Source organism: Chrysemys picta, chromosome 1 (genome assembly GCF_011386835.1).
Source record: "Chrysemys picta bellii isolate R12L10 chromosome 1, ASM1138683v2, whole genome shotgun sequence".
Taxonomy (NCBI): domain Eukaryota; kingdom Metazoa; phylum Chordata; order Testudines; family Emydidae; genus Chrysemys; species Chrysemys picta.
In genome coordinates, this window is record NC_088791.1 from 43354900 (window position 1) to 43378206 (window position 23307).

Consider the following 23307-nt stretch of genomic DNA (forward strand, 5'->3'; position numbering starts at 1 on the left):
ACCACAGCAGTTTCTCTGACGGGAGACTATAAAGCTGCAGAAGTGAAAGCTGGGTTTGCCCATTTTCTTCTTCTCTAAATCCCCTCCAGTTTTGTACTATGTATTTTGCATTTCACAGTATTTTAGGTACAGTGTCACCAGTAAAATACAGAGAGGCCTACAACCTTGATAGTTTCAGAGGTAATACCACCACTTTGTATGCAGGCCAAAATCATACAGGGTAGAGATGCCTTCTTAGTCAACCAGGCTATCTGTGTTTTAAATGCTCAGTTGTGACATCTGTGCACCATCTGACCTGGAGTTCAGGTTAGAACTGTGCCCTAGACCTCAGCACAGACACGAGGTGAAATCGTGGTCTCATTTAAATCAATGGGGGTTTTGGCATTGACTTCAATGGAGCCAGGATTTCATTCAAGAATTCAACAGAATGGACAGACAGTAGGCTCCATCCTCAGGTCTGGCCAAGCTGCACTGTACTTTGTTTTTTCTTGGCATCCAGAAAGGCCCCTGAGGGCCATGAACAGCGTAGTATGGCATACCTTAGAATAGCCTTGAGGCTACTCTAAATTACACTAGTGCCTGGGCCACTCCCTTGTTGGCCCCAAGATCAGTAAACAAACACAGAGATAGTATAGAGCAACCTTTGCCTTACCACCAATTGCACTGTATTTCACTTGCAGCAGAGGATGTAGCCCACAGGGATGAATTGTGTGAGTAAGGCAAACAGGAGTCTCCTCTCATTGTTGTATGGCAAAAAGATATTAGCTTTATTGTTGGTTATAAATGAAGCCGTCATCCAAGATTTCATACATAGTGTCACTTGAAATACTGTGGGTGGAATAGATTAGGAAAAATTGAGGTTGACTAGATTAGGACATGCTCTGTTATTTTTTAGATCAGTGAATCATCAGCTCTTAATCTCTGAAGCTACTGGGAATAGGTTAATTTTCCAATGTATTGAATGATCATTTGAACATCCGACCATCAAATATTTGATGTCATCAAATATATAACATCAATAAGAAATTGTTTCAAAGCAGCTGTCAGTGAATGTCTTCCGAAGAAGTGGGCTGTAGTCCACGAAAGCTTATGCTCTAATAAATTTGTTAGTCTCTAAGGTGCCACAAGTACTCCTGTTCTTCTTTTTCTTTATTTCTTAAGGTTGCTGCTAGCTCTGTTAAGGTTGTATGTTTTTCCAGTATAAAAAAAATCTGTTTCCAGAGCTTTTGGCCTTCAAAGCTACTCCCCTTCCCTCATTCCAATTCCTACTGGTCCTGGAAACCCACTTCTTACACAACTCCTACAAGAGACTAACTGAAGATCTAATCCAAAGCCCTGTGAGTTCCATGAGTGTCAGTCTAGTGTTCTGGATCAGACGGTAAATTAGCAAGTTCTACAGTCAATAAAGTACAATTCTGTATTATCAGTGCTATTAAAAATGGGCAGAAATACAAGCAGAGAGATCATCTACTTGTCCAGGGCCAGAATTTAGCCCAATCACTTTTTTATGTCTCCATCATGAAAATGGATTTCTATTTTTAAATGAAAATGTTGCCTTTAGTCATTAGGGAGAGAAATGCCATGGGAGTAATTTTGAATTTTTAAAAAATACTCTAATTATTTTGCATATATATTTTTTAAAATCTGCTCCTGCTGAGTTGAGTAATCCTTATAATTTATGTAACACCTTTCATCTAGGAAAGTTCCAAAGTGCTTTGCAACCTTTACAAACTGGTTGCAAAAAATTATATTCGTTCATTTCAATGAACCCACTGCTGAACTGCTGCCATCTCTTGGTGTGAAAAATGTCAACTGTTTAACTGCACTCAATAATACACAACCATTTAGTACAGGAAGTGAAGCAGGCTGTATTAATTTAAAATTACAGAGAAAAATGTAGGTAGACACATGATAAATTCCTAATTAAAACTTGTTCATGATGCTAGGTTTAACAGGTATGCTGTTTCAAAAAGTGACTTGGAGCATCAGTTTCTGATGTACTTTCAGTGGTGGTAAATCCAATGAAGTCAACAGAATTACATCGGTGTAAAACCACTGTAAGTGAGATCAGTGCCAGACCAAGGATCAGTAACAGCTGATACAATCTAACCTCAGTTTTATGTTTCCTTTGAAAGACGGTATGTGTTGCAGGTGACCCCTAATACCATCCAGGGATCAGTGCTGACTTTATGTATGCCTGCACTGCAATCAGAGCTGTGACTGCAGCATGTGTAGATGTCCATTTGAACTTGAAACAGGCTGATGTGTCATGATATCTTGAATCAAGTATTGTCCAAATGGATAATGATACCATAAGTAAATAACATTACTCTTGTTTTAATTGCATAATATATTTAATCTGTACACAATTTTACAGTATATATGATTTGTATGAATAACTCTTCTTTTATATATTAAAAAAATCACAATCAAATTAACAGCTCTTAACGCTGGTGGTTTTTATAGTCCCATCTTTATGCTGAAAAAGTTATCCTTTTGTATTAAATTGGATGCTGATAGCAAAGGTTAATGGAACAGTAATAGACTGGAGTATTTCTCATTTCAGGCTTACGCTGGGTTTCATGATTAGCTGTGGCTTCTTGTCTATGTGGCTTAGCAACACCTCTACTGCTGCCATGGTGATGCCAATTGTAGAGGCCGTAGCTCAGCAGATCATGGGTGCTGAAGCAGAAGTCGATGCCTTAGAGATGAATTGTGCAACTGGATCCACCAATGAGGCATTGGAACTTGATGGTAGGCATAGATACAGTCTTGATATCGATCCACCCTCATTCTTCAGTTTGAAAGTGACCAGCTAAATTGGAGTATTTATCTTTCTATTTCCACTAATATTTTACAGAAAGTGTTAGTGAATGTGAAGCTAGTGACTGGAAAGAGAAAACAAAAGAAGTTAATGGGTACAATTTATGGATTTCATCATTCATATTTTAATAATCTGTTTATGAAAAATAGTTCTTTTATTACAGTAAGGAATTTTTTTCCAGATACACCAATGGTGAGGGTCACACTGTGTGCAAGATTGAAAAGGAAAAGGTATTTAAGCTGTGATTATTTTGAGAAAAAAAACCCATGCAGTTACTACATGTTAATTAACATAATTTTAACCTAGCGATCAAATCTAAGTTTTTACATAGCACCTCTCACTGTTATCTAAATGTTTAATTTTTTATATGTACACACATATATAGATAGATATTTAAATACATATGACATGCAGTTTTTATTATTTTATTGTTATTTCATTTATTTGAATGTTCACAATGTGCTTGGCGCTACATAACACTGTCACTGCCTCAAGGATCATATTACAACCTACTTCAAATATTGACAAATCAGTTCAGAGATATATAATACCTTGGGTTAGGGAACAAATTTGAGCCCCAGCCCTGCAAATGTCTATGCATTGCTTAATATGACATACTTGGGTAGTCCCACTGACTTCAGTGTGATTACTCCCACACATAAAGATAAGTACATATGTAAAGTATTTGCAGGTTTGGGGCCTTGAGATGGAGCAGAAAGCTTCCAGAAGTCACTGCTGAACCATCTCTTGCAATAGTGAAATCAATGGGAGTTTTGCCATTGACTTAAATAGGCACAGAATAAGGACCTAAGTGTGTTTTAAGGAGGAATTTTAATTCCCCCCATAATGGAGTTAAATTAGTACCTTCCACCAAAAGGCAAATAGTGCACATGACCATCCAGTCAGGATTCCCCAGAATTTGAAATGTGTGTGGGCCAAATCCTGAAGTTATTAATCAGTTATTACTCATCCTCATTCTGGATTATTAATTTCAGTGAGAATTTTACTTGTGTAAAGACTGAAAAAAACTAGGGAAAAACTCTTCTCTGTAATATTTCTATCATCATAGTTAGAGCCCTACCAAATTCATGGGCATGAAAAACACGTCATGGACCATGAAATCTGGTCTCCCCCTGTGAATTCAGGTCTTTTTGTATGCTTTTACCCTCTACTATACCGATTTCACAGGGGAGACCAGAGTTTCTCAAATTGGGGGTCCTGATCCAAAAGGGAGTTGCATGGGGGTTGCAAGATTATTTTGGGGGGGATCATGATATTGCCATCCTTTCTTCTGCACTGATACCTTCAGAGGTGGGTGGCTGGAGAGCAGCGGCTGTTGGCCAAGCACCCAGCTCTGAAGGCAGCGCTCCGCCAGCAGCAGCGCAGAAGAGTGGCAATACCCTATACCATGCCACCCTTACTTCTGCACTGCTGCCTTCAGAGCTGGACGGCCAGAGAGTGGCAGCTGCTAACTGAGGGCCCAGCCCTGTAGGCAGCAGCACAGAAGTAAGGGTGGCAATACCATACAATCCTTCCCTCTGCACTGCTGCTGGCAGTGGCTCTGCCTTCAGAGCTGGGTTCCTAGCCACTAACTGCCACTCTCCAGCTGCCCAGCTCTGAAGGCCGCGCCACCATCTGCAGCAGTGCAGAAGTAAGGGTAGCAGTACCGCAACCCCCACCTACAATAACCTTGCAACCTGCACACACACAGAGCTCCTTTTTGGGTCAGGACTCCTACAATTACTACACCATGAAATTTCAGATTTTAATAGCTGAAATCATGAAATTTACTATTTTTAAAATCCTATTACCGTGAAGTTGACCAAAATGGACCGTAAATTTGGTAGGGCCCTAACCATAGTCCTAGGCACCAACAAATGCTGCATATGACAATACTCCTAGCAAATGAAACAGCCCTGTGGAATGCTGGGAAATCCTGAAAGCTGATTGCTTCTTAAAGACACTGGTTTTTATGTAGAGTTTATAATGTCAGATGAACCCTTCTCATACATTAATCAATATGTATTCTTATTGAGCAGAATCTGCCCCCAGCTGAGACAAGAAGGAAATACAGAAACCAGAAAGACCAGATGATGTGCAAAGTGATGTGCTTGTGTATTGCTTATTCTTCTACCATTGGAGGGCTGACTACAATCACAGGAACATCAACAAATTTGATTTTTGCTGAGCAATTCAATACGTAAGAAATATCAAGTTATTTCTATACCTGTTACCCAGAAGTCCAAATACTACTTTTTGTACTCTTAGCTGGTTCCCCGAAGTGTGTTATAGTCTGGAGTTTTAGACTATGGCTTGGCAGTGCCTGGCATCACGACTGACATCATGACTTTGTTGTTTTCCCATAAGACATACAATGAAATTCCATGATGATATCTGATTTGCGTACATTCAGTTGCATTGGAAAAGATTGCAAGGACTCATTCTACAAATGCAAAATGACAGCCAGATTCTGTCATCCTTCTCAAATTGAATAATACCTTATTCTTTGAATTCTCCCATTGAAACAGATGGGTTTATTCAAGGAGTTAGGTACCACTCAATGTAAATACTGGTAACCAATGGCACAATATCTGGCCGTAAGAGACTTTTGTTCATTGCTAAATAGAATTGGAGCTAAGTTTTTATTGCCTTTTAATTCCAAAGCAGCTGTGACAGCACCATTTAATCTTCCTGATACTATTTGGCATCTCTTTGAGTGATATCAGTGATCATTTTGTCAGTTTCACTTTGTGTCTCAAATGTCGCTAATGGGCTAATGTTATTTCTAAGTAGTAGGAATAATGTCTGACTGCCCCCTATGTTTTGTTAAAACTGGCATCATTGAAAATTGAACTTTTACAGCACGGAATATACCATCATTTAGATTAAAAAAAACCCAGACAAACAAACCAAAACAGCTAAGGCCCCAGCTAAGGTCTGTTTCCTCTTCTTCATCATCAGAATGGGACTTAAAATCAGTCTTATATCTGGACACTGAGCATTCTGCTGCTGTGAGGTAATCACCTGCTTCCTCAGCCTCTGGGAAAGAAAGAAACATGTTGGAGTGGAGCCAAAGTGCAGTGCACTCTTGTGCTCCTGTGCCAACTAGCATAACTTAGCGCAGCCCTGTGGCTACTCTAACTTGCACTAGGGGGTAGTTTGGTCCCCAGCTCATCCCAGGTAGCTCACAGCCAATTCCTGCTCTTGCTCACAGCTGAGGATTCAGCCCTATAGCTGATTTTCCACTCATTTGCACCAGTCTAAAGATAGTGTTTTCAAACCCTAGAACCTGTTTAATAGATTGTAAAATCAAATCTGTAGCTCATAGTGGAAGTCATAAATAGTCTAAGACTTTTAATCTAAAAGCCCCTTTTTGATTTGCGTAAAACTTTTCTCAAACTTTCATCTTTTAAGACTGAAATTTTCTGGATCTGGTCTCTGACCAAACATGTGTGTTTTTTTAGTTTGGACATTTTGAGGAAAAAAGTCCAACCATTTTCAAGAAGAGTTGGAGAAAGAATATGTTTGCCATTACTAAAAATAAATACATGAAAAAAATTGTACAATGTTTTATGAGCAGCTCTGGCGCCAAAGCAGGAGGGTAGGTAGGTAGATTTGGCACAGAGACACTCTGAACATATGACTTTCATTCTTCTTTGTTCCAACAGCATGAATCATACTCCACATATGTGTACTATTTTTCTAACAATAAGAGTTTGTTAAATAATGATCTCCTGGCATTGTACTGGCTCTGAAAGTGTGTATAAGTAAGCTGTGTGGAATATGAGATCTGACTAAAACATCTGAAACCCTTCTCATTCAGAACCAGTGTGTGACCCTTGCTGCATACTCAGGCAGGGAAATAAGGAGGCTTGAACATTCTTTTCATTCCCCCGTGCTTGCTACTTGTAACACACATAGCAATGCAGAGGGGAGAGCAGCCACTGATGGGCTGCTACCCTTCCTGTGCCGGTGACCAGGGAGGAGAGGTGGGGAGTGGAGCCTTGGCTCTTACCCCACAATACACTGGCCACCACAGCTGAACTAGTACCGGGGGGGGGGGGGGGGAAGGAGGGGAAGTGGAAAGCAAACTGCACTAGGAAAAGGTCTGGTGCAGATTATGTCTCCCATGGAGCAATGGGGAAAGCAGGGACCAAATTATAACACAGAGTCTGCTTGTGGGGCAACACAATGACATGCTGCCCCTTTCTCAGGGTAGATTATGAGATCACAGTGTAGCCCTTAATGCACAGGGCTGTGCTAAACGAGACTTAGACCTGCAGGAAAGACCTTTGTAAGTCTGTAGGGGTTCCTGCAAATTTTCAGAAATCTGTAGGAACAGCTAAGTGCTCATACATTTAATGAAAAATCACTGAACTGATTCTGCTAGGCACCAGTTTCTTCCAGCAGCCTAGGAGGTCCCCAAGGCACTGGGGGTTAGGTTGAAGGAAACTGGCTCAAAGCCTATCTTCCAACTCCCCCTTGACTTTAACAGTCTTTTCAAGTGTGCGTAAGCAGCATTGTTCCCCATCCATCCTAAGAACACAGTATAGACACACATAATCCAGTTTTACATCCTTCAGGGCATTTACTGATCATAAATCTCAAGCTTTTTTTCTCCTCAACCTTAGCGTGGCTGTTCCCAGGGTTTTCACTGCAAACTCTTTTTTGTCCAAATGCCTAGTTCCCTCTGCTCCAAGAGAGGCTCCGAACCCATTTATATCCTCTTGGGAGTTAACTGAATTGCCCCACTAGTATGACCTACAGATCTTTGCACTGTACTGTCATGGACAATTCAAAAACCTGATAACAGGATGATTCTGCAAAGGAGCCTTACATCTAGAGTTGGCCACTTTGTTACAGTGCAGTTAAAATAGCATAATGGGGTTTCATATTCATTGTGTCTCACTGATTTCAATATGAAATGCACTGAGTTTGCAAGTAAAGAAAGTTTTTCAGCTGGTGGTTCTTCCAAGACCCATTTTAAGGCAGATTACCAAATGCAGAGGAAAGCCACAGAAAGGGTGATGCAGCCTTAAATTGCATTAACTTTTTGCAGGCTTGGGATGATGTGCTATCCCCAGATTACTTCTTATCCAGCTACACATGCCTGGTCCCAGGGAGGGGGCAGCTGGAGATGGTGCCACAGAGGAGGTTGACTCCTGTCCCTACAACTGGACAGGGATGATCCTACAGAGGGGACCCTCTGTTTTCCTTCTGTTGGGCCCACTGAAAATTCCCTAGATTATTGCAAACATATTCAGGTAATTGACTCTGACCCGTATATAAACTCCACAAGGAAGAGTCAAGCCTTATCCAGAATTAATCATATAAATGCTTAAGAATGTTCTAAAAATAATAAAAACACATTACTAAGTAATAGCCTGTCCTTGAAGGAAGGGAATTTTGTTTTCAATACTGAGAGTATAAGTCACTTTAATATAGGATGCATATTACAGCTTATCACAGAAATTAAAGATGGAAAAAAGCTATTACAGCAGGTCATCCAGTCCATTTCTGTTCAAAGGCAAGATTGTATCAACGGGACAATCCCATCTGTGTCACCACTTAGGTCAACATATTAGATTAATTAGCATTTAAATAATTTTTAAATTCTAATGAGTCCAACAGTCTTTCAGAACAATACTTGCCAGAGGGCTAATAATTAGGTAATCTTAATCTTCAAGTTACTAGAACTACGTAAGTATAGCCTCAAATATCCCCAAAGTTACACTGCAATCTGACCCCAGTAAATGAGTAACTGAGAGCAGAACTTGCCCTGTAGTATAGAGAGGTAAAGAGCTTGTTCTTCCTGGCAAAAATTGCTAACTAATGTGAGCATAAATCAGGTACCAGGATGATAAGTACTATATCAAAACATTGGCTAAATCGTGAAACTGAGTAATTGTAACAGTAAAGTCACTTGCCTACTATCTAAGAAAGAGGTATGTTCAAGGGAGTATTTTTAATCATTTAATAAGAAACAAACAGCCATGTAGTCAATAGAGTATGTATAATAATGTGCTATCTTTTCTTGTCTGAATTTAATTCCTGTTCCATGACAGCAATGAGTTCAAACATTGCTGTCTCAGCACTAGTTACAGTTGAAGATTGGAACTTTAATCTCAAGAAGGAGGCAGACATTTTGGATCACTCCCAGATGGCATTATAATGACAGGATCTATTTTTTTTATTATTACTCTTATAATTAAATGAAATTAAAATTAGAGAAACATATATTTTTAATTATAAACTTGCACAGCACTTTGGAAAATGCTCCCTGCCCCCTATTTGAACATTACCAGAGGCTTTCCTTTAAAAATATTGGAATACAGAAGATTCAAGTGTAAAGAATTGTTAGGGTCTCTGACTAAACGTCCCAATTTCCTTTCCCTCTGACCCTAACAAGGAGAGGAGAGACTGCCCCCATAATATAGCATCTGCTCCATATGGAGTTCAAGGCTGTAGGTAGAGCTTGAGAGGGAAAAAATGTTGTTTATAGGAGAAAAGGTTTAAACACAACATTTGCTCATTTACCTCTTTCCCCAATTGGTCTCCATCTCCTGCAACAGCCAGTCCTTTTCTTTCAGAAAATCCCACAACAACTCTACTTTCCTTAGATGTCTGCAGGTGGGGGGTGTGTGTGGCTGGGTGGCCCTTTTATCTGCAAACCAGCATGGTGGGTTCAGATTATATGGGGCCCCAACCAGATCGCAGGGCTCCACGCACCTCTCCCACAGGCTGCAACCCAGCAAATGTTCTTGGACATTTTATGAGCAATTATCATTGTTATTAAATGTGCATTGGCCCTTTTCCCTCCAATTCTTTCTTTCCCATCTCCATTGCTCATCTTAGAGCCCTAAGGCCCTATCTTCCTCCACTACTACCCCCTTCTCAGAGAAAGGCCCTTCCTTCTCTTCCTCCATTGCCCCAAAGTCCTAATGGCCCTTCCTCCTCCACCGCCATCCCCATGAGCCATGAGGAGCCTTTACCACAGAGTAGATATTTAATTCTTTGATCCAGGGAGCAATGGGGTATTCTGTTGCTGCTCTGATATTCAGTGCTCATGGCATGAGGGTTAGACACAGAGGTATTAGCAGCCCAGTTACTTTAATGGCCATTATCATCATGGGGCAGGATAAGAGAGTGAGGTGAGAGCAGGCCATTGACAGTCTCTGGCTAAAGATTCCCGCTCCACTGGAGGCAGCTGACAGCAGCAGCCTTTCCCGAGTATTCCTGTGCGGCAGAGCCTGATGGCATTTTATATATGGTTTGATTCCTCTTGCAATGCCTAATGTAAGTCTATTTTATTTTCATTCAGACGCTACCCCGATTGCCAATGCATCAATTTTGGATCCTGGTTTATACTTTGCATCCCCATCACTATTATTATTATGTTGCTCTCCTGGGTCTGGCTCCAGTGGCTTTTCCTTGGTTTCAAGTGAGTAAATGTTAAAAGCAAATAGTAAAATGACAGGTTGATAATGCATGAGATATTTTATACAGATAAAAAAGAACATCATATCTATATCTAATGCACACACTGTAGAATGGTGACAATTTATTGTCCTTTCATTGTCAAATAGCACAAATGAGTTCTCTGGAAGTGCTAGGAATTCACACTACCAGTTCTTATGGCTTCTCTGGACTGTCCAACAGGACACCACGGGAAAACTTATTCAAGGATCCATTTTGTAAAATATGTTGTACATTTTTATAGAATATATACACATCATTAGTAGAGAGTATCTGAGAGAAGAATTCAGATTTTACAGTTTGTGGTCCAAATCTTGATGTTATTGAAATAACAGTAGTTTCCTGGCTGATTTCAATGAGGCCAGCATTTGATTCTATGTTTGAACAATGTTTATCTAACAAATTTGATGAGCAGACTGACATATTATATTTAGAGAAAAATACAATGGTTCCTGTTCACAGATATTCCTGTGTGTGTTTTTTGGGTGGGTTTGCTTCACCCCTGAGTTTTGTGCTTCAAGTTTTTGGATAGAATGACAGTTCTTTGGGCCCAATTCTCCATTGCCTTGCACTCTGGATACTTATTTACAGCTGTATGAAGTAGGTGCTCAAAAGTATGAAAAATGGAGCCAGGGTAATTTAGTGTGAAATGCGTCCCACATAGCATTTGCTTTCCACAGGTGTAAATGGCTGCTTAAGGTGAAGACAGTGGAAAATTAGGCCCTTTATATTTAATTTTAAATAGAAGCATCTTAAATTTCCTTCTCACTCCACTGATAGTTTGAAATGTTAACATTTCATTTTTCTAGGCCATTTTGACAGTGTTCTTATTAACACTGTGGAGTGGCTCACCTCAAGAGTGTGGACTGAAAGCCAAAATTGCTAATCTTGTCCCCTGTGAAAGATGCTACAGAACACTCTGATTAATGTGCTGGCTAGTTACACAGTAAAAACTTTCCCATTAGAAAAGAAGGCAATGTATTAACAGGAGAGAGTCTGATTCAGCGAAGACATACATTATCGTTTACATAGCTAAAAATAAACACTATATAACTTAACTAAGAATTGTGGGCGGACTACAGCAGACTCTTAAAATGCAAGGGATTATTCTGCGCTGGAATAGCAACTCATTAACTAAACAATTTAACTGGTTTTTGTATGCTCTTGGGACAATGTGGTGATGGTGGTCCAGCAGAGTTCTGAATAACAGGAACAGTCAGTGGTTAGGAATCAACTGCATCTAGTATGGAATCAACTGGATTGGGTACCACATTTTTTCCCAACAAGTCATTGAAACTAAGAGTTGCAAGAGAAGGAGGTTCAATTAGAGGAACAGATAGACTTACTGGAACATCCCTGGACTCTGGTACTCATCAAGACTGAAACTGGTCCATGTTTTTTCCATAAAATACCATTGGATAGTTCTACCATGAACAAATCAGGTCCTGTGCATTTTACAAGTTCTCCAACTGTAGTTGCAATTCTATATTAAGTCCCCAACTTGAAAAGAACGATGACGAGTCTCATATGATTGATCAATTTGCATAGTTTGGGATTTGGCTACACATGAAGACATTTCAGGACGTAGCAGGTTCCAACAGGTATGCAAATACTGCTTCAAGAAAAGAGTTGTAGGTGACTCCTGGGTAGTAGCATGTGGAGGGTTCCTGGAGAGAAGCTAGAAATTGTCTAATTTCTGCTGATGACTCAAAATAGATTTGTTAGCTTTTAAGGCATGCTTAAGTGTTTACATAACGCATTCTGCTAGTTGATTTGTAGCAGGGTAATATGGAGCAGAGCATATGTGCTGAATTTCATTTGAAGCTAGGAACCTGTGAAATTCTTCAGAACAGAATTGAGGTCCAATGTCACTCACCAACTGTACCAGTAAACCAAACTTGCTAAACAAAGTACAAATATGTCCAATGGTCTTAGTAACTGTTGTAGAAGTCATTCTGAAAACTTCTGGCCATTTTGAACATGTAATCTTCTAAAGGTCCAGCAAAGTCCACATGAATATGTATTCAAGGAGTCTGAGGCCATGACCAAGGCGGTAGACAAGATGGGTCAGGATCATGCTGAATTTGCTGACACATAGTACAGCACTTTACATTCCTCTCAATAGCTTTGTCAGTCCCCAGCCACCAGACATGACTCTAGGCTATGGTCTTCATCCGTACAATGCCAAAATCACCTTCATGAAGAGCTTCCAAAATCTTACCCTGAAGTGATTTTGGAACATTTACTCACATTCCCCATAAGATGCAACTATGACTCACAGATAATTCAGATTGATGTGATACGAATTGTGTAAACTGGGGATTATGTTGATCCAGTGCCATACCATATAGTACCATTCCCGTCATAAGCAAAAACACATTATCCTTAGCAGTTTCTTTATGGATGTCTGTGCTAGTGATGAGTAACCTATCCCTCAAATTGAGATAGAATACTTCATCTGAAGTTCCTTTGAGTTGATGAGAGCTTGGGCATGACAGGAGTGACAGCTTATTGGCATTGCAGTGCTGAGTCTCTTTACAGAATTGAATAGCATAGGAGTGAGCTGAAAGACGTAATGCCCATTGTTGCATATGAGCAGCAGCTAATGATGGAATTCCATGTTTCAGTCCAAAAATTGAAAGTAATGGGTGATGATCCATCAGCAAGGTAAAATATCTATCATATTGATAGTTATGGAACTTCTGAATTCTGAAGATAATGCTGAGAGCTTCTTGCTCTAGTTGCGCATAGTTCTCAGGAGTAGTAAATGTTCATGATGCAAGGGCAGCTGGTTTCTTCATGCCATTAGGAAAAATGTGGGAAAGTACTGCACCCACACCATATGGTGAAGTATCGAAAGCCAACTGCAATAGTAGTGAAGTATCAAAATGCATAAGAACTTCAGCGGATGTCAACAGTTTCTTTGCTTCCTTAAATGCACACTCACCCTTTTAGTCCATTTCCCTTTTTTCTGGGCATCTGACAGTTCATGTAAAGATGCCAATACTGTTGCCAGATTAGTCAGAAATTCACCATAGTACTTAAGCAGGTCTAAGAATGAATATAACTGTGAAATGTTCTCTGTTGATGATGCCTGAAGATGGTGTGCTTTTTCTGGCAATTTCCTTAAGCCCATGGCACCAATTACATGTCCAAGGTATTCAACTGAAGGTTTGAAAAACTCACATTTGTCTCAACATAATCTTAGTCCATGGTCTTCCAAATGTTAAAGGCATCCAAATTTCAAAGATGATCCTCGTGATCCTTTCCTGTAACATGGATGTCATCCAAATAGCACTGAACTCCATTCAGTCCCTTCAGAATCTCATCCATGGCTTTCTAGAACAGAGGAGGTGCCAATGTGATACCAAACGGCAACCAGTTGCAATAAATAAGTCTTTTTGTGTGTTGAATTTGAGATATTTGTGAGATGCTGGATCAATCTCTGAGCAAATCCAATTTACTGCAACACTGTCCACCACTAAGAGTAGCAAACACATCTTCAGTAAGAGGATACTGGTCGGCATGTAAAACTGGCCTCAGCATCACTTTGAGATCTCCACAAATTTGGACTGAGCCTCCTTCTTGAACACTGGTACAAGAGATGTAACCCACTCTGTGTGAAACCAATAACAAGACTCCAATGTTCACTAATCAGTCCAAATCAGCTTCTACCAGAGGCTTGAGAGCATAAGACATAACTCTGGGGTTGCAATATTATGATTGGCTGTCAGTCTTAACAGTGAGCTTCACTGACAAGTTGCTCTGTCCAAAGATTTTGAAACAGAGCTTGAAGTGTCTGTCCAGTATTTCTTGAAGATTTTGAAGTGCTTTCGTGATCGCCCTGATCTTGGTTCAATTCACCTTGAGCATTTCAAGCCAAGATCTGCTAAATAATGATGGATACTTTTGTTTTACCCTTGTATGTGATTGAACAACTGATAGTCCCTCTAGTTGAACTTTTACCTGGAGTATCCCTTTTAGGACTAACATTTTTCTGGTATCCCTTTTAGGACTAACATTTCAAAACCAAGGAGGTTCCTTCTTGTGGAACTTGTGACAAAGTCTGGTGATAGGTGGATGCAGAAATCAATGACACAGCAGCTCCCCAGTATTAAGCTGAATTCTTGTAGGAACTCCTTCAATCAAGGGTGTGACCCAGATCCCATCTGTGACTCCATCTTCTGATAACACATGCAGTGCTAGGTCTTGATCAGCATCACTACAGCTCTTGTCTTTTTCCACATTATGAATTCCCAACTTCCATCTTTTCTTAGGTTCAGTTGTCACAGGTGTATTTTATGTATGTTTACTCTGTTACTGGTTGTTGAACTGTGCAACATCATGCTGATGTGTCCTTTCTTCTGCAAATGAGCTGGTGTGCCCAGCAGTCCTTTTCAGCAGGCACAGCTTGTGCAAACTGCCACATGGAAATGTCTTATGTTTCTGTGGCCCTCTGTCTTGCAGATTCGCGAGATGAACTTTTCAGTGCACATTAAATTGCAGAGAATCCTTCTCTGTGGTTTCCATTGCAATTGCTACATCAACAGCCTTTCTGAATGTAACCTCTGTTACAGCCAGTAACTTCATTCCAATGTGGTCATTGTTTTTAACCCAGAGACTAACTGGTCATGCAGGGCATCACTTAATGTGTCTCCAAACTGACAATGCTCTGACAACTTCCTGAGAGCGGCAACAAACTCTCCACTTCCCTGATGTCACTAATGAAACCACTATCATTTAGCTATCATCGATGGGACAGGAGAAAAATATCCTGGCAGTTCTGGGCATAGCTGGAGACACAGCAGTGTAAGCTTCAGACCCATCACTGTCAGCAAGGTTGAAATTCTTTGTCCATCTGGAATGGTGTTGCAGGTTACACATTGCTCAGAATGTTTGAGATACACCACCCATTATTCACCAACATTGCCCATAAAAGATGCCATTTTACTGCTCTCCTGTTGAACTTCACACCTCCTGGACATCTCTTCCATAGGGAAATTCTCTCTTTTCTTTTTCTTAATTGTACACTATCTGCTCTGGATCACCCTCTGCTGGCTGTGTGCTTACACTGCAAAATTCAGAATTCTTCCTTTGGCTGCATTTGGGCTCCCTCTGCTGGGTATAGACCCTGTAGTGCAGGCTTGCACCTGGTCAACAAAGATGGCTGCTTGCTTCTACTTCACTGTCTTGTTTGAACAGCTCCAACAGCAGCAACAGCAGAAACCTCTTCCTTTATTCTGCTTCTAATTGCCTACTTCCCCCTCTGTAGATAACTGGTTCCCAGAAGCAAAAACAGCAGTCTGTCACCCTGTGCTTCCAGGTGAACTTTGTCCCCTTTTCACAGTATTATCTGCTTACTCTTTCTTTTTGTTGTTCAGGTAATGGGCGCACTGGACACTCATGGGATATAAATCCTGTGTTGCCAATGTTATATTTCTGGACCCAGCAGAGAAGGAGAGAGTCACAGACACAGAGGGAACTTATAGAAAGACAACTGTCTGCTGTGCTTGCAAAACTGAAACTAACACGAAAGTGAGGTTTACACTGCAGAGTGCTCAAATATTTAAAGGGACAGGACATGATAGGAATAGATCCCAGGATTCTTCATTTCCTAGGCCTGTGCCTTAGCCACTAGACCATACTGCATCCTTGAAAAGCCCAGGGCTGTAGGTTGCCTCCTCTACCTTAATGACAAGCCTGAATGTTGGGCTATATTTTGCTGCTGCCTCTGCCAAGCTCCCATTCACTTGTGTAGGCTCCAGCCTGGTCAGTTTACTCCAAATCAGTATTGTAAAGTTCAGAGTGTGCACAATTAAACAGGAGATAATGAGCACTGGCTGGTAGAACTGAAATCTTAGCCTAGTAAATTGGTACACTTAGCTGGAAAGGCTGGGATCTGTGACTATCCTGTAAGAGTAACACTCCATTATTGTTAACTTACATTCCAGTTTCAAAGAAATGTTCCGATGTGGCAAGGAAAAAACAGCCAGAGAACAGGCCTCAGCACAGGTGATTAAAGAGGAGTACACAAAGCTTGGACCAATAAGGTAACACAGACTGAAAAACACCAGGCCATTTCAAAACAAGCACTGATTTAAATGTAAGGAAACCAGACACTAACAAATTGTGCTTTTGCTCCAGCTACCCAGAAATCATTACCCTTGTCCTGTTCATTTTAATGGCCCTATTGTGGTTTACAAGAGAACCTGGATTCATCCCTGGATGGTCTTCTCTTTTTCCTCAGTAAGTAAAACAGCTGAAATACCAACAATGACTGTATTGTATTTAATTAAATGTTTGCATTTTCTCCTAGATTTAAAGTGAACTTTAGTACTTGTGAAAGATTGTAGACTGATAGCACTGAAAATCTTTGTTTATCTACAAAATGGGTACAGCACAGGCAGCAATATTATTTCTTTGTACAATATTGAAAATGTAGTAGTACTAAAATGTACTAATTTTACAGAACAAATTCAAGGACATTGTGGACATTTGAGGCACTTCAGTCTAATTTTAGACATGCCCAATGAGTGAGAATGAGTAAGGGGATGGATGGGGGTGGGGATTATGTAGTTATCTGAGAAATGAGGTTAGTTATGAGTGGTGGTTCTTTTGAGTATGTAAAAATGTTCTTTGTTTATATTAACTCGCTGCTTATCAGCAATGTAGAGAAATGCGGTTTTAGGGTGGATTCGAATGAAGAGAGGGGATGTGGTTTGGTGAATAACCAATGAGATGACCAAACCAAACAAGTACGGCAAGTTTCTCCAGACTGTTCCCACCCTCTCCAGTGTGCCTCCAATTGAATCTGGAGGAAATACCTCCGGAGGAAAAGATATTTCAATTTCCATGTCTTTTCAGTCCTTAGCCTCTCTGCTGAAACTCCAAACAGTGGTGCCAGATGTGATGTAGACAACCACCTACTAGGAATTCAATTGAAAGCACCACCTTGTTTCAGTCAAAACAGAAAACAAACATCTTGAACCATCATGACTGGTGTGTTACCTAAATGGAATAACCACCTAATCACATGTACATAACCTGTGCCCCTTTCTTACCTTCCCCTTCCTTTTTGCCTGTATGCAGTGTTGTTTTAGCCATGTCAATCCCAGGATATTAGAAAGTCAAGGTTCGTGGGGTAATATCTTTTACTGGACCAACTTCTGTTGGTGAGAGAGACAAGCTTTCAAGCTTACACAGTGTTCTTCTTCTGATCTGGGAAAGTAACTCAGGGCAGGCCTACACTTAAAATACTGCAAGTGCACCGCTGTAGTGCTTAAATGAAGTCTTTCCTGTTGGCATAATTAATCCACTTCCCTGAGAAGTGGCAGCTATGTCGATGGTAGAAGATCTCCTGTCATCACAGCGCTGTCTACACAGAGGGGTAGGGTCAGTATAATTATGTCACTCCAGGGTATGAATTTTTCACACTCTAAGCGACATAGTTATAACGATATAGGTCTGTAATGTAGACCTGGCCACAGAATGTCAAAGCTGAAAATAAGGTGGAACAAATTGTTTAGCACCTGTAGTTAACACATATTTCAAGGGACCATTCAAGGAGAAGTGGCCTGTTAACACCTTTCCAGTTGGGGAGGGGGCTGTTTATGTTTTATTACAACAATCTATAATCCACTAACAACTCCCCTGAGCTGTGTTGCCCTCCCCTCCATTCCTTTTCTCCCTCTGACTGGAGGGGTGTTAACCACCTTGTTTTTCTTTTTGCTGGTTATGTCTTCCATTTAGATTCTAAGATGTTGGGGGCAAGGATCTGTCCTTTTGGAGTTTTTCTGTGAAGCAACTAGCACACTCGTGTGTGTCATAAAATAATAAATATCAGTAACTTCATGCAGACCATAATGCAGCCACCAAATAGTGCATCTTTTGGTTATTTCTGGGCTTGGAAGGAATCCATCTGGTAGCCTACATTAAAATGTCCTATAACTCTTTATCACCCATTTCTCTGATGTCCTTCATCCACTCCTCCCTGTCCTACCTCACTCTTACATCAACGCCATAGTTTTCACACACAACTCTATCTTCTCATCCATTCTCAGCTTTTTTTTTGCACTTCTCTCAAACAGCCGTATTTATCCCTCACATGCCCAGGCTTGGCTCACTCCTTGCATCTTCTTTCTCTGTTGCTGCTTGTGTGCCCCTGAATGACTCTTGAGAAAATCCAGAGACTAGCTATGCATGATTCCGCCATACAAGTGCATCCTCTGCTTTCAAATCCCTCCTCAACCTGCAATTTCTGACTGACTTCTGCAAAAAAAAAAAAAATTCAATGTGAGCCAGTGTGAAACAATCCCCTTCTCTCTGCCCCATTTCCCACAGCCTGCTATTTTCTCCTCCTTTAGCATGATCTCTGGTGCTAAAGTGTCCAACCTCCTCTCATTTGTATGTCCTTCAATCCTGTTCTGTCTCCTGACCTCCTCAACTCCTCCCTTTCCATCGCCCTTCATCTCACTTTCTCAAAAAGTCTGTCTTGACCCCACTTGCTTATCCGGGTACCACCCCATCTTCCTCTTCTTCTCTTCTAAATTTCTTGGGCACCTCATCAATAACTCAACTCCATTCTTACCCTTCTTGGTCTGTCTGCTGCCTTTGACATGTTGAATACTTGTTATACTGAAAACTCTCCTCCCCAAGCTCATGATTCTCTCACCTCTTCTGGTTCTATTCCTACCTTCCTAACCAATTCTTCTGCATATCCTCTTGTAGCTCCTCCTCCTCTTCAACTCTCCAGCTGTTTGTTGTTGTTCCCCAGGGGCCTGTCCTTGGCCCCACTCTTCTCTCTATATATCTCCTCTCCTTGGGCAACCTCATTCATTCTGCTAGCTTTAAGTACTATCTATAATGACGCCCAGATCTATATCTCTTTCTCAGCTGGGATAGTAAGTTCTCTCCTTAGTATCTATAAATACACACACACACACACACACACACACACGGAGTTGCCTGGTTTCCCAAAACTTACACAGGGAGGGTGTCGTAAGGAATAATTAGTTAATGGTTGTAGCTCTTTGAAAAAGTAAAGTGTTAAGCAGGGCCGGCTCCAGGCACCAGCTTCTCAAGCAGGTGCTTGGGGCGGCTGTTCCGGACAGGGGCGGCAGTTCCAGGTATTCGGCGGCAATTCGGTGGACGGTCCCTCACTCCGCCTGGGAGTGAAGGACCTCCCGCCGAATTGCCGCCGCAGATCGCGATCGCGGCTTTTTTTAGATCGCGATTGGGGGGGGTTTTTTTGTTTGTTTTTTTTTTGTTTTGGCTGCTTGGGGCGGCCAAAACCCTGGAGCCGGCCCTGGTGTTAAGTAGAGTTATTTTGTGACACCCAAAGAAAGATCATCAGTTTATAATGATCAGTATAACGCATCTTGGAATTTTAAAATTGTTTTTTATCTTTTAAACCTATTTCCTCAAACAATAGCAAAAATTCAAAAAAAATCTCTCCCAACCGCAACAATAGAAGAGCTTGCTCTTTCATGAAGCAACATCTTTTTAAAGAAGATTTTAAAGTGCTGAGCTAATCAAGCAATCAACCAATCAAGCAATCAAGCTGACTTGAACATGCCTACCTGCTTTAAAATAGCATTTAATGTTCATATAGCACCACTTAATGACCTACCCCAATACTAAAAAAGCAATTGTAAACAACTTTTTAAAGGTGCACACACTGATATGTTCCTATATTATCTTCTCTGTTTATTGTTTATCAAACTATCTTGATCTTAAAAAGAGATGAGTGGAGTGTAGCTATACTATTCACAGGTACTGCACACATGTGTTACTTGTGGATGTCCTTTAATGTTTTCATTTGGAATAGACTGCAAACATGTCTCATTTCACATTAGGCTAAATCATGTTGTATTATATGATAGCTGACCTAACCTGTTGAAATACGAAGCCTGTACTGCTTTACAATGAAAGCATAAGAAACAACATGTTCCTCAATTCAGTATGCTTCTTGTTATAATTAATTGACTGTATAATAATTTCCATAAAAATGAGCAGTTATATTCTTATTCTTACAGTCCTCCTCAGATTTATCAGAAATACAGTTTTGACCAAGTTTTGTACATTGCAGTTTCAGAAGGGAGTTAAGAATTTGTTCAGGGGGTTGAATTACTTTAATTTTAATATAATAATGTACGGTGGAGTGCGTGCAAGGATGACATATATTGATTATATTTTTTTATTCAATTCTAATAGTAGGCCATCTACATGCACTTCTGGAAGGTGTTCAGCTACACGGTGATGAATGTGGGACAAGAATCTGAATAGAATCATTCACATTAGGTTGCCACTGGGCCTATTTCCCAGGATTGCTTCAATTCAGCCCATTGTGAGATTTCCTTACAGGACAGCACCTAGCTGATATATGGGGCAATTAATTTTATAGCACCTCATGCTGATACATATTTTGTATCCATGTATCACAAGTCAGGCAAATAGGTGCTTAAAAATCATATATTTCAATACACAGTGGTCTTTGGAAAACTACAGTTAGAGAGACACCCGTGCCCATCATGCCAAACAGCAGTGACAGCTGCCATTTTTTAATTCCAGTTCAGGTATTGTTCTCCTTTTGAATCCATTTCTGTGTATGCAGTATTGTCCCAAGAGCAGAGTTTCCAGGAATAATGGAATTGCATCAGAAAATCTAATTCTGTAACCTCAATATTGTTCACAGATGTGTCTGCTGCCTAGACATAGTAGTTGCAGGCATTATATCATTACAAGCCAAATCCTACAAATTCCAGTACAACTCCCAGTGAGTTCATACCAGAGTACAGAATAGGATCCTCCTATACATGTCTGCTTGGAATACCAGGGAGCATGTGGCTATACTAGGAACTGATGAAGTGGGAAGGTTGAGCAATATTGTCACATGAGTATTGTACATGCAGCCATAAGGGTATTGCAGTAGCAGGGGCATTAATGTGTCCCAAATATTTCTAAAAATGATAGCCAGCAAAAACAAATCTTTTCCGTGGCAGCAGACAACAGAACAAAAATACTTTAAGGCACACTCCCAGACCATTCCTCTTTTTACATCCTTAAGAAGCTAGCTAGCAATGTTCCTTTCACATGAGAGTTTGTGAGACAAAATTAGTTTTAGAAGAACTATGAGGTGGTTTCAGTGCAATATTCATATTAAAATATCTTTGAGTTTCACTCAGCATTGTTAATAGATTTAGGATATCCTAGGTTGCCCTGTTGGATTATACAATGTTATAAAGTGTAACAAAGTGTGATGGTTTATTGCAAGGAAATAGCTAACATAATGTAAAACCTAAGGGTCAAATTATTCCTGGAACATATTAAACCAGGATAGAACCAAAAATATGTGGAAATGTGGCATGATGCTGGAAGGAAAAATACTCTGTATCAATCCAAAAATAAGGAGATCCCAGGGGTCCTTTGCAAAAAAAATAAATAAATACTAACAAGACATTGGCTTGGATCCTTCTTGCTCAAGCAAAATTCTCATTCTACTTAATGGGAGTTTTGGCTGAGTAAGAAGTGCAGAATTGGACACAATGGACTAGATCCTTGCCTATGCCTGAGAAGCACACAGCATAAATTGGGTGAGTATTTGTGTATTAAGGTGGCATAAAGCTCACCTTTTCATTCCTCTGATCCAGGGCCTGCTCTGTGCTGAGCTGATCCCCAGTAGTAAACAGAGCAGCGTAAGGGCTACTCTAATTTGCACCACTTTCAAACAGTTCCAAGGAGCTGAAAATGCACCAAGAGATCAGTGCAGCATAGGGGCACCCCAGACTCTATGGTTATGCCTCCTACGGTGGCAGCAGAGAGAGGTTGCCATAAAAGGCTCCATGTCATCTCTAGATCATGAGAGGATCCCACTTTGGGCAGGAATGATCTTCCTGGGACGAGTTACATTGGCTCTATTGCTAGATTCTACCACTGGGAGAAGTGCAAAGCAACTATATTACACCCAAGAATCTGGCCTTTTTTGTTGTTGTTGTGAAAATGGGAACCTTTAAGTACCATATAACTGCAGATTTATAAACTTGATAGAATGCGACAAATTACTGTACAGTCACATGCAGATCAAAAGGTTTAGTATTTATAATATTCTTCTTGTATAATATTTCTACAGAATATTATTTTTCCTGGAGCTGTATATCCTTTATTCTTTGTTTACTAAAAATACATTTAATCTCTCCTTAGATACCCAGGTTTTGCTACAGATTCAACAGCTGCCTTAATAATTGGCCTCCTCTTCTTCATTATTCCAGCAAAAACTTTGTCTAGGACTTCAAATGGAGAAAACAGTTGGGTATATTTTTATTGGACCTTTGCTAGAGCAAGGATTGTAGTGACCTTATGTGAATATAATTCAGTGTTTGTTCTAGGAACTCTATCAGGTATTTAAGCCCAACAGGTACAGTAGATTTTGTTAAATAAAAAGAAAAGTGGATAGGGGATAGAGGTTGTTAGAAAAACCTGATAGCAATAGAAAAATGTTCATGATATCAATTCAAATAGTTTTTGTTCCCATTTAAACATCTCCCTGCAGTGCTGGAAACCAGAACACAAGAGTGTTGAGTTAGCGCCTGAGATCTAGGGCTCAACTTCACTACCGGTGTAATTCAACATAAATTATGCTACTTTATCTATGTGAATAATGTATCTGGAGTTGACATAGTGTAGGTTGACTTACCTCGGTGTCTTCACTGTGCTGCATTGATGGGAGACGCAATCTGGTCAACTTCCCTTACTCTTCTCGGGGAGCTGGAATACCAGAGTTGACTGGCGAGCACTCTGATGTCGATTTAGCGTGTCTTCACTAGACCCGGTAAATTGACAACCGTTGCATCGATTGCAGCAGTGTCAATCTCCCTGCTAGTGGAGACAAGCCTTCAGAAAGAAAAGTTGACCTATGACGAGAAAGTGATACTGAGCTTCATTTCAGTGTCCAAACTGAGTGAAGACCAAATAGAACAAATTAAAAATAGCTGGATAAATGGCGAGGAGTA

The 23307-nt window shown here is 40.4% G+C and overlaps 1 protein-coding gene across 1 annotated transcript in view; it reads left to right on the forward strand.

Moving 5' to 3' along the window:
* SLC13A1 (solute carrier family 13 member 1) overlaps positions 1-23307 on the forward strand; it is a 47934-nt gene that overhangs the window by 14893 nt on the left and 9734 nt on the right. Inside the window, exons 4-11 of the mRNA XM_024109104.3 lie at positions 2567-2754; positions 2861-2918; positions 3006-3054; positions 4864-5024; positions 10146-10265; positions 16252-16350; positions 16445-16546; positions 22499-22602. Of these exons, the coding sequence (XP_023964872.1) occupies positions 2567-2754; positions 2861-2918; positions 3006-3054; positions 4864-5024; positions 10146-10265; positions 16252-16350; positions 16445-16546; positions 22499-22602 (881 nt within the window). The remainder of the gene's footprint in view (positions 1-2566; positions 2755-2860; positions 2919-3005; positions 3055-4863; positions 5025-10145; positions 10266-16251; positions 16351-16444; positions 16547-22498; positions 22603-23307) is intronic.